The 13,662-nt window shown below is 30.6% G+C and overlaps 1 protein-coding gene across 1 annotated transcript in view; it reads right to left on the bottom strand.

The window, feature by feature from the left end:
* The window catches only part of LOC113393448 (uncharacterized), a 299,052-nt gene that overhangs the window by 144,074 nt on the left and 141,316 nt on the right, over positions 1 to 13,662 (bottom strand). Inside the window, exon 4 of the mRNA XM_026630334.2 lies at positions 878 to 1,013. Within this exon, the coding sequence (XP_026486119.1) occupies positions 878 to 1,013 (136 nt within the window). The remainder of the gene's footprint in view (positions 1 to 877; positions 1,014 to 13,662) is intronic.

The following is a 13,662-nucleotide window of genomic DNA, read 5'->3' on the forward strand; positions in this document are numbered from 1 at the left end:
TATTATACTATCTCTGTAACTTCAGGCTGAACGTAAAAAAAACTTTTACTAAAAGAAAAACATTTTCGTTGCCCGACCCGTTTTTGAACATCGGGACATCATCATCTCCTGTATAACTTATTAGATTAAAGAGGCTGTCAAATAAATTAAATAACATATAAATCGAATGTACTTCCCAATTTGTCTCAAATATAATAAGACCGTAAATATTTTCCACGTTTAATATTAAGGAGACACTTGAATATAAACGAACCACCTGATGATAAGTTACATCGTCAATGCGTTACCAATACTATAATTCGACTTACATACCTCGTGGAATTTATTTATATATTTATACTTAATCCTAAAGTTGTCTATGGACTATGCCTAAGTACCTCCTATGTGTCAAAACGTGAACAAAGACCAATTCATCTTCTAAAACGTAGGTGCAGTTTGAATTTGTGACAATATTATTGGAAATTTCACTGGATATCATAAAAAATGTAAGAATTCAGTGATTTTCATCGAATTTGATCTTAAACTTCGTTAAGATTCCTGTTGTAATTACCACTTGATAATTAACTTAAACTTTAAATATTATTATATATAATATATATATATATATATATATATATATATATAATAATATTTAATTTGTTTTTAATAGTAAAATTTAGTATTTTAAGTAATTATATATAATAATATATGTATTTTATTTCATAGATTTGTCTTCCATGTGTTATTTTTCTCGAGGATTTATTAAAATATATTTTCAAAGAACATTTAAAGAGCTTTTGATGCGACTATTCTAAAAAAAATCTAAACTTTGAATCGATAGTTGACATTTCAAACTAAAAGTTTAAAAGTAGATGTTGATTTTGAATATAAAACTCACCAACGACGTGTATGTACGCGGAACGGACTTGTGTATGGAACGAAGGAGCGTCTGCGGATACTTCGCAACGGTACCTCCCAGCTAACGTTCGTGTCGCCTCCCTTAGCACAACTTGTTGGGATGTCGACCTCGAAACCTGAAAAAGATGTAGGATTATATTACAAAATTTTATTTGCTTATGACTTAATAAATAAAAATGAATGTTTGCACGTTTGCCCTTTACGCATTCCTAAGTTCATCCAAGTGTGATATAACATTGGTTAATTCGATTCAACATCTGCGTACACATACGCAAAAAAAACGTACGTAAGTTTTTTTTCCGTATATGTTGTCCTGCAATCTAAACAATTTATGTAGACCCTTATTGTGTGAGGCAGGAACAGTTGCCTTTTCTCTGATAAAAATAAAAGGATACATGCAATTAGAATTATATATACACTTAAGACTTTTTGACTTCAGGCAATAATAGTGTTTCGACTTAATTTATCAAGTTTAAAGTAATATTTAGTAAGATTAAATAAACAGATTGACCACCTCGTTGGTTTAGAGGCTAGATATAAGGCCCTAGACTAAGTCCTAGACTTAAATCCCAGGTCAGGTCGATAAAAAGTTTGGATTTTTTTATAGAAAAATTAGTACTCAGTACCAGCCCGGAGTCTGGTGGTTGGATGTGTGTATACTCCCGTGCATCGGAAAGGACTTAAAAGCCGTTGAATCGGTCAGAACGACCTCATTAAGATAAAACAATTTATAAATATAAATAAGATAATATAATCATCGTACAATAATTTGTTATCTCGATATAGTAGTAATATATTTTCGTTGAAAGTCAACGAGTAAGATCCATAACATTACTATTAGAATTTTAAATTTTGCATAATTAATATTGTATCTGCTGATCTACGTTATACAAATAGTAAATTCATTTAGTACGCGCCGACTCATCTGTTTTGTGCTACTCGATATATTATTCAAATGAATTTCATTTTCATTAATAGCAACATCGCAATATCGCATTCAAAATTATTCACCATGTTCGATATTGAAAATTTTAATACAATATTATATTAAGCATTTTCATATAATTTGTTTTTTAAAAAAGTTATATTTATTTTATCGGCACCGTCTAAAGCGATTATTATTCAATGTTTAATCATTTTAAACTTAATTTATATTTTACGTTATTCATTCTATTTTTAAATATAACTAGAATTATTTTATAAAAGTACAATGCTTAGTGTGGCAATACAATCTAACAATATTTTTTTAACGTGCTGACAATTTTTTTATAAAGAACTTTAAGTTCCTCTGTAGATCCCGTAATTTATAAGCCCCTATACCCTTATCCAGATATAAGATATGTCAAAGTGACCACAATCGGTTTAGTCGTGATGAGGTAACAAACAGACAGAGTTACTTTCACGTATATAAAAATATTACTCCGTCCAAAGGTATCTGAGAATAAAATACCGTTTATTGTTTTATACCAGACATTTCAATAAACTGTATTCCAATACTTTACGTTTTTCAGAACCAGAGTTTATTAATATTTTTTCCTGAAACTTATTTAACATATTGAGCTACATATAACATGATATAAAATATTCAACATATATATTACCTTGGAACGATAGACCTATAATAATGTAAAAACTTAACAAACGTTTTTTTTTTAACGAAAAAAAATTTTTTGCTTTACAATCAGTACCCGTTTCGGTACATTTAAAAATAAAGTATCACAATATGTACATATGATTCCATAACACAATCAAATTCTAAGCCGAAAATTTTTCAGTCTATTTTGATCCAAAAATCTTTCGCATTTATAAGAATCTATTTTGCTGACGGTACTATACTTCAGAGACATTTACGCTGAAGTGGTATAATTGTTTCAACTACTGTCAACAACTCGTAATTAATCTCTTTTTTTCCCCAGCTTCATTGGCCAGCATTAACCCGCGTCCCACTTTTTTATTGATCAGCTATTGGAAAATAAAATTCCTTTCTTGTTTACCAAGCCGCATTCTAATTTCCAACGACATCGCCTGTATTATTCCCGTCATCTTAAGTGTTCCCTGTTTTTATAAAGATATTTTTAGATTCTTTAACTTAAGGGTGAATATCGATACGATATATTCTGAATTCATATTTTTATTCCTTTGTTTTTTTTTCCTTATACTTGCGGATTTTTGTTATTACTATTATGTTATAAAATTAAATAAAAATAAAGGTTCAAATTGAATTTAACTAAATTACACAAAATACGGCTGAATATTTAAAATGTTACATTTAAGTTATTTTAAATAAGGATTTATTTAGTCGAATTGATTACTTAACATTTCTCAAATATCAAACGTGAGTAACCTTCATGTATTACATATTCGATTTTCAAATCGATTGAAATAAAACATCGCATACGATATTAATTCGAATGCAAACTTTTTCCAAACAAAATAAACAGTACAATACTGAACTGATGGCTGGTGATTTGGCACCGAACCCCAACCAGTCAATGTTTTACTCATTCTGACTATCAACTATGTCGTTCGCGCTTAGGTATATTTGGAAATAGATTCACTGGCAAAGAGAAATGGTCTCGGTTCGTTCGAGGAATAAGAAAAGCGAAAGGTATTTTTCTATTTTCGGGTAATATTCTTTCATTTGTTACTTTTAGTGTGCTTACACGAATCGTCGCCATCGACTTGTAATCCTCGATGTGAAAGTATTAACTTTTTTTGTTCTATATATGTAGTAAATTTACTTTGGAAACAAAAGGGTACCAGAGATATAGCTAATGCGTGTGAGCTCCGTTAGTATCGATATAGAATATGAATATATATATATTTTTTAAATATCCTTATTCAGTTAAACTAGAATTTTAAATAAACTGCAATAAGGTTTCATATAATTTCTTGATATGTATAAAAAGCCGTACAGCTATTTTTATATTATTTTTTTTTGTGGCAACACTATAGTTTATTAATTTATTTCGTGTGAATAATCTATATTAAACTATTTCCAGTGCAAATATGAAATAATTATAATGTAATTAAGTTTTAAATATGTTTACATTTTATGTATTGACTTTAATATTTTTACTCTGTATTTTCTGTGTCATCCTAAGTTACATAGTTTATGTAGAAGAAAACTCAGTTATATCACGTAATGAAAAATGCACGTAAATCCATTTAAAACGCTTGCCAAGCCACTGTAAAACATCTTATCTATCCACGTCTAACCCTTTATTTCTATTTGCATCAAAGATCCTTGTGCTACTATTTCTTACTATAAAATATATAAAAATAAATAAGAATTATTTTCGATGTTGATTTCAATAAGGTCTTAACATTAAATATTCTTAGATAATAATTCTACCTTATATTTATTATGAATAACTTACGGTATTCTTTTTTTATGTTATATATGTTTCGTGGCAAAGAGTCATGAAAATTGTTTATATTTTTTATGTTTTTATCGTCAAGAATATACATACTCTAACATTACAAATAAATGAAACATATAAAACCTCCAGTAGTTTTTTAATTTAGGTCATAAGTACATAACAGAATTTAATACATATATGTATATATATATATATATAACTATTATATTGAAATCACGCTATTTACATTACTTAAGTTATATTAAAAGGTTTTTTTTTATTCAATTCTAAAAATTAAAACAATATCTTTAATTTATAAATTGTTTGTTATTTAACAGTTTATTTAATATTTCAAGTAAAATAATACAATTAAATATATTTAATTACAACAATTGATTCCGTGCTTGTAATTGAAATAAACCTGTTATGGGTGCATCTGTAACTAGAACTTTGAAGTTATATGATTTTCAAGTTTATAGTTCATCGTATAATTTGTATCTCCAAGGACATGTGGTTCGTGTGTTTGGTTTTTAATTTGCGTGTTTTTTTTTTTAATTATGTGTGCCGGCTTATTTTTTTTTACCAGACAGTATCACAATTCACTACTCTCTCTATTTAAAATAAATACTGTAGTGTACATTGACTTCTAATAATTATTCACACGCTTGCCAACATAGATTTTTGGAGGCAATCAAAATTTGAAATTAAATATTTAAACAAAACAAATAGATCGATGCAGTAATATTATCTATACTATATACTATTTTACTAATATTATAAATGTGAAAATAACTCTTTCTGTCTGTCGCTCTTTCACTGTCAAACGCCTGAACCGAACTTGATGATGATGGTATGAAGCAAACTTGAACTCCAAGGAAGGACATAGGCTACTTTTTTGCCTAACAGATGACAACCAACCCCTAAAATGCGAGAAAACGGCGGGCGCCTACTAGTATTTTATAAAGTAGCAAAACCTGGCAGACGATATCAAAGTCAGTAATTATATTCTAAATGTTCCACTGCTAAATCTCTCCATTTTTGAAATGAAGTTATGACCTTTTTCCACAACGCAAGTAGCAGGATAACAGATTTTCATTCGAAAATCCAGGGCTATTCGCAATATTTTTCTTTACCGCTGAACGTCAGATGAATATAGACAAATTTAACAGTTGTTTTTAATATATATATACTATAGTATAAGTGGACGGGCAAGTGGGTCACCTGATGGTAAGTGGTCACCACCGCACATAGAAATTAGCGCTATAAGAAATATTAAACATTCCTTACACTGACAATTTGCCACCAAACTTGGGAACTAAGAAGTTATCATTGTCTTTTCATGCCTCGAACAAAGCCCTACCACCAACTACCGCGCGATTGCTCGAGTTTGATCCTGCAAAATTCAGTTAAGATTCAAGCATTTGACCCACTGTACCATCAAGTCCTAATTAACTAATTAGTGTCAATTATTCAAAGGTAAAGTGATTCATAACCCTATCAACATTCGAAACACAACAACAATCATTACATATTTATCGCGAAGGGTCGCATACATAATTTAATATTAATCTATTCAAACGTCCCTTTTAAAAGATAAAACGAAAAACATTAAGACCATATTTAGGAAAGGACATCTCATTTTATGTGGACTTGTAATCTAAACTAATTGGCAGTCAGGCAGAGTCATCTTGATTCAATTAGACATCTGATGTTCTGTTACGTTACAAAGGTACAAGGAATGCATTTAAGCGGTAATCTTTTCTACGCTTATGTTCGCCTGGTATACAATTTCGTAGCGTTCATACTCATTTGGGTTATAATGGTATTTTTTTTTTTTTTTAAATTTATTTTCATAATTATTAAATTAACCTTAAGAACTTTAAATGCTATTTTCCAAATAAATTATTATTTTTTAGTACAATGTACTAGGATATCGGTCAATTGGATACGTATATTTCATCAAAATGTTTGTGATGGTGAAAAACTTAAATAAATTCGGAACCCTCTATGCTCAATATTTTTTTTTTATGGTGTCGGTAGGTGGACGAGCAAATGGGCCACCTGATGGTAAGTGGTAAAAACCACCCATAGACAATGGCACTGTAAGAAATATTAACCATTCCTTACAACAACAATGCGCCACCTTGGAAACTAAGATGTTATGTCCCTTGTGCCTGTAGTTACACTGGCTCACTCACTCTTCAAACCGGAACACAATAATACTGAGTATTGCTGTTTGGCGGTAGAATATCTGATGAGTGGGTGGTACCTACCCAGACGCACATGCACAAAGCCCTACCACCAAGTAAATTACTATAACTTTATAGATACTTAATTTTAAGCAGTCTTAAAGCTTAAATAATTAAAGCAAAATAATTGCCCTTTAATTAATAATAGGCAAAATAAAACACTTCTCTTCGGGTGAAGCATTCGTTTGTATTGTAACAGTTCGGATTCATAAGTGAGTGAGAAGAACTGAACATTACAGTTCGCCACTTGTAATGATACAATTTTGTAACATTACAGTCAAATTCTCGTTTAATGAGGTTATATTACTGCCAGTGTTGTAACATAATTCTCAAATCAAGTCTTAGATTGTTTAATTGTGATACTGTTGAGAGACCCTTAAGAACAAGGCCACGCTATCCACTGTGGGTCCACTGTGCTGGTAACCAGATACACACAAGTAAGTGGCAGATTTTCCTCTCACACATAAGTATGTATGTATTAGAGGAATTCTATATACAATCTCATAAGTAGTGCTTTCTGTGGTTTTAAGCCTCCTATCTTCGACCAAAATCTACGTGTTCCATCTGCCGGACCATCTCGACAAATACAATCTTTCTCAACAGTTTGAATATTAATAATAATAAATATTAATTATTATTCAAAGTAACTTTATAATTACGGTAATATTATTGAAACGAAAGTTGTCATTTGTTGACGATATTCGATAGTTGCATCTTCGTAATAAATGCGATTGTCTACGGGCTCCTATAAATCAAATGAATCGTTCAAACAACGTTGGTAAAAAATAATTACTATATAAAATAAATTGCCACTAAAAACCAGAGTATTTCATCATCAATCATTTGGAACAGTTGAAACATGAGTGTTTAAGGTAGGCACACACTCGCTAAACCAATATATTAAGGCGAACACACACTAATCGGTGTCTCGCTGCATTGTATGTTGTGAATAGGATCATCAAGATTATTAAATAGGTTAATGAGGCCTTCATTATTCTTAATTATGTGCCTGTCGTCTCTTGAATAGTGTGTATGTGTTTTTCATTCAACTGTAATGAGTATGTACTCTTTATAAAATGCTTTTGATTTATAAACTCTGAATACATTTTCTTATGAATGTGGATTCACAACGCCGTTTTTACACGTTATATTGTTTTTAAAGGGAGCTTTAGAATATCAGAGTTGACTAGTCGAAGACCGCGACTACATTAGTCCTAGATATTTTTTTTAATATTGAAAAATAATTATTACTAAGTGTAATATGTAAAGTGAATTTTCTTTTAAAAGCGTTTAAATATTTTAATATGTTATTTTACAGAACTACATTTATAAATTAAATTGCTCACTTTTTATACACCAAGGTCCGAATTAAATGACTATTCGCTTTATAAAATAAGGTTTGTATCTAAAAAGAAAGAATTTATCGTCCCCTAAAACTGCCGCCCGGGGCATATACACCTGTTTAACTCCATTGATCCTGCGTAACACTCCTGCATAGAGCTGGCACAAGAAAAATAGGTCGGACCGACACATTTATTATCCCGAAAGATGTGGCGACACCATTACGTTTAGTACTACATACTTCACGATACTTAGAACCGATAAAACTATCTATGACGACACATTCATCAAATATTCCATCCGGGTTTAATCGGATAGAATATAATTAACAGTTTCGTATTGCTATCTACAAAAGTGTACGCATAGCATATTGAGGGAACAGCAAAAACGATCGACTATCGATAACTGTCAGTACAACTTAATATAAACTACCTGTAGATAAATAAAAAAAAACAAACTATTTAGAGAAGCGAGCATAAAGCTCTGCTATATATTTACTGAACCGAGCCCCATTCCTAGTATTACTTTATATATAGGTTTAATAGTGATTGTAATCCGTGTTGTGTTTATTAAGAGCTGCGGGCAAAATTATTATACCAAACGAGCATATAATATAAGCATTCACTCAATCTTCCATTTACCCATTAAAATTTGAAGTTCCATATCACTGCACTCAATAACAATCAACTGACGTTGAAGCATTCACGACCCCAAACTGCAGTCCCAACGACTACGCTTCAAGTGTTAAATAATTATTATTATCCGCGAACGTCGAGAGGGAAATTTAATGTGGGGGTGATATAATTTCTAAATTACATTTTATACTCTGTTATCTACTCGTATCTACGTGAAGAGAAAACTCTGTACGTCTTTTCGAGAATATTGCGCGAACGAAGGAGCGTGATCTTTGGAATAGTTAAAGTTTATATTATGGAGAAGGTAAGTAAGCTAAATTTTATACTTAGCTATATGTCGCACGCGGCTTTACTTGCGTTTTAGAAGTTGGTCATCAGGTGTTCGGCAACTGAAGTCTATATCCTTTTCTGGGATTTGAACATGCTTCATACTGAATTACAATTTAATAATAGCGTGTGTATTTGTATAAGGTTCCAATAATGTTATAACTGTATTAAAAAAATAACTTTCGAATACCATAACTTATATTATTATGATAAGAAGGCGTTCTAAAGTTAAAATTGAATTTATTCTTTCCCGTATTTTAATATCCTTATCACAGATTATAATACAAATCACGATAAACATTAAAAGACAGTGTTCCATATTCAAAAATAACTGAGGATTATTTTTAATAATCCTATTTTCATAAATATTGACAGGAGCAAAACAGATTATAAAACAAATATCGATAAAGACAGGTTCTATATTTGAATTTGTTTATTCATATCGGCCATTCGAGTTCGTGGACGATAAGTGGCCACTAGAGAGGAAGTAACCGTGGCCAAATTGCGGACGTTGAACATTATTCAATATAGTCTGGTGTCAAGTGTTCGTCGATGGTTGAGGTATCAGATAATGTGTCGCGTTATATCTATTTTAACTTTGAATATTAAATTTTAGGGGATATTGATATATATACCAACAAAAGCTGAACAAACTAACATGATAAAATCTATATTTTATTATTACTTCACTAGAAGTAGAAAAACTGAGATGGAAAAGTTATAAGCAGTTACGCCTATCTTTACAACTACACTAATAAAAAATAGTGTGTACACCGGTTTTCATGGGTACGCTACTCTGAGGTGCCAAGTTCGATACCCGGCCGAGTCGATGTAGAAAAAGTTCATTAATTTTCTATGTTGTCATGGGTCTGAATATTTATGGTACCGTCGTTACTTCTGATTTTCCATAACACAAGTGCTTTAGCTTCTTACATTGGGATCAGAGTAATGTATGTGATGTTGTCCAATATTTATTTATTATTATTTATTTTTCATCATCATCCACGGCTTTAAAAATGACAGTGTATCGAAGCTATGAATCCTTAAATTAATAAATAATAAATTACATAAAATAAAAATGTTCTAAATGATTGAACCAACTGACTAAATATATCGTTAGTTTTGCTTCAAATGAGAACAATTTAATTTATATTTAATTAATCATTCCTTAATCAGTAGTTATACGAGTATATCTAATAAATAGTTTAATGTATATGCTCATATTATAATGCAAAAGTGAGTTTGTTTGTTTGTTACGCTTTAACGTCTTAATTAGTCGATCCATCATTATGACAATTTTCACTTTCTGTACCCCTGTCAAGGTGTATTGACAGGGGTACAGAAAGTGAGATGGGGACTAACCTAACAGAAAGTAATTTTATTGTAATGAGGAAAACATTGTATAATTATGTCATAGTAACGTTAATTTATTGTATAATTTCAGTTTGAAGTACTTTAATAATAATTCAATATTAACACAAGCAGGTGCAGGTTGGTAGAAATGAAATCACTGTTAATTATATCGGTTACAAACATTGCTGTTGTAATGAGCCGTTTCAAGTTTAAAGTACAATATTTCATTGTTTTATATATAAGTAAATATATAATTTTTTAGGATACACAAGAATTAACGCCACCTCATCAATAAAAATTCAGCGAATTCACCAATATGACTTATTTTTTTATATTGTTGCATTCGCTGATTTTTTTTTTTTGCTTTGGCGACATTATTTCGTAAGTATTTTTTTAGTAACACATTTGATCACGCCTTATACGTATATAGTTTTTGATTTGATAATTTAGCGTTTGTTCGTGAGTGATCTATAATGACGTCACTCTGCCCAAAGAATAGATTATATTTGTGAAAATTTACCATGTAATTAATAGTGTGAATGATGCTAGTGTTACTAGGGTTACAGTAACTATCTACTAATGACAAATGTGCGTAGCCCTTAGGGATATTTGTCGTGTAATCTGTGTCAAGTATACAAATCCCTGCTCTGAACCACATTATCGTAACATTTTCATTTCAATGATTTAATCGATTTTCAGCAAATATATATACGAGGGCTTAGCCCTGCGTGTACACACCGCAAAATTTTAATTAGAAGATTAACCAGAGCGTCAGGACGAAGAAGTTGATAGAACCTACGTTATCTTATTATATTTCGGATTATTAACATAATTATCGGCATTTATAGGTTATTTGAGGAAACAGAGACAGCAAACGTATAATATTTGGCGATAGACTACTCAGTCATTCTGTTTAAGCTTGAAAAAGGAGCCAGTGTAATGATTCGGAAGCTCACTAAGACAGCCCTACCAAAAAACCAGTACGTAAAGAAAAATAAAGACACGTCCACGTCCACCCATAAGAAGCATTATAGTCACCAGTATAAAAAAAAACATCTAATTTCAGTATACACGGGGTTCCCATCAAAATAAGCCCATCAGAATTTACAGGCGTTTTTGTATCGAAATGGGGTGGCGCTAATAAACAGACAATAACTTTGCAATGAAGGTGCTCTGATCGTTTCCATCTGAATCCAAACGACGTGGGATTCGAATGGAATGAGCTTGTTTTGTATCGTTTTTATTAATATGTTATCGTCGATGTGTATATACATATAAGTAAATGAAAAGTTCGGTGTTTGTATAAAGAATTCGTGTCCATAACGTTTACGACAGATATTAATGTTAGGTATATGAATATGTGCAATCATTAAAAAATTATAAATTGTCTACGTCTAAATTTTACTGTCTTTGATTAGCCAACTGTTATAATAATTTCGTATGTATAAAATTAATAATACAAATAACTTAATTCATTTTTAATAATAATAATACATTTCAATTAAAGCAATTCAAGATTTTATTCCATTTTTTTTAATGAATATTGCAGCAGCGTGGTGGTATAAGCTCCGAACCTTCTCCTAAAAAGGAAGAGGAGGCCTAAGCCCAGCAGTGGGATATTTATGGGCATTTACTATCCATAAAAATGATAGAACGACTGTACCGATTTTATTTATCATATTTTTAAAGTTTTCTAATACTTTGTATAAGGTTTTTATTACACCCGGACGAACCCGGGAAGGGAAACTAGTTATAGATGTTTAGTAATATATAAATGAATCTTTATTCTGCATATTAATAACAAAATTTAATTATCATAGCATTACTAAGCTGTGGAATTATTTCATATCAATTTTCACTCAAACGTAATTTTACTGTACACTGTAATTTTACTTTACTGTCATTTAAAAAAAAATCTTCTCTAACTTATTTTTATTCAACATCAATTATATGAAAAGCATTATAATTCTCTAATCTTAACTGTAAACATTATTTAGGTATAATTGCCATACTTACTTTTGCACGAGCATTATACCGGTAGGATTAAAAACAAAAAATATGTCTATTTTCTCAAATTAATAAACATTATATACAAGGCTGCCATTGGCACATATATTTCCAAAACTCCAGATTAATTAGTTGACTTAAATTGGCTCAAAGGATATGTGAAAATTATCTATAAATAAGCATAAATGCTAATATTTATTAGTATTTATTTATAACTGTATTTAACATATGCGTATGTAAAGAAAATATTACGTAAAATCACGTTCGATTTATTGTACAAAAAGACTGTTTTTAATAATGATGATATAACATTGTGTGTTAATACTAACATAAGTGGTCTTTCAATTTATCAGATTAATATTATAAATCTGTTTGTTAACTCATTACGTTACTAAGCCGATTGTAATGAACATTGACACGGAAGAAGCGTTACACTTGGATACAGACTTATAAATCACGAGAACAGGTGGTCCTTTTATATACCTATATGAAAATTCATATGCTTTTCTTCTTTTCCCTGACCTTGTCCCAAACTTTTCCTTCCATTCTCATCTATTATTCGTCATCTGATCGTTTATATCCCTCCTCACACACTCTATCCATGTTTTCTTAGATCGTCCTCTTCCCTCCATCCCTCTATATCTTTATATTAAACCGTATGTCTGGCACAGAGCAGTTTGGATACGCATTTAAAACTTATAAATAAAATAAATATTTATTATGCCATTAAAATATGTTTATTGATGTGATATATTTATTTGATTAAACTAGTACAATATGTTACAAGACTAAATATCTAAGCCTTTTAGAAATCAACAAGTATGTATTACATAGAATTAAAGGAACACTTCCCAAGATAAATATTAGTGGAGGCACACAGACCCGAGATTATCTTACGCCATTACGGAATTAAACTAAATGGAAAGTTTTCATCCCTAACAATAGAACCCTAAAAATAGCTCCCATTACATTACGCTTATCCACTTATAAGGGTAGCGAGATTGTTTTTATAAAATATTGTGTTAAACTTAGTTGCACATTAAGTGTCTATAAAAGTTACACTATTTCTAAAATACTAGTGGTTCTCCCGCAAAACTTCGCGTTTATTCAAGAGATTTTTAGGAATTTCGAAAGCTATGATTGATCCTATTATTATTTTAATTGCATTTCATTGTAAACTGCAAGTCATTCATCTATATTTCGCGACAAAATTATGAAATTAAATGTTTTTTTTTTATATCAAATAGTCATTAGTTCAGTGAGAATTAGTGATATTTTTATAAGTTTTTTTTTAATATAACAAAACATAAGACGATGATGTCATTCAGACTGATTTACACCACGGTGGTAAAACAAGACAGACCAGCCAACTACGCACGATATATAATACTGCACATGTGTGTGCACAAACACAGATGAAATCTCTATTACCTCACTCTAAGTATCTGATTGGACGGCATATCCAAGACGACTGCAAACGGACAGAACCAT

Source organism: Vanessa tameamea, chromosome 6, assembly GCF_037043105.1.
Source record: "Vanessa tameamea isolate UH-Manoa-2023 chromosome 6, ilVanTame1 primary haplotype, whole genome shotgun sequence".
Lineage (NCBI taxonomy): Eukaryota > Metazoa > Arthropoda > Insecta > Lepidoptera > Nymphalidae > Vanessa > Vanessa tameamea.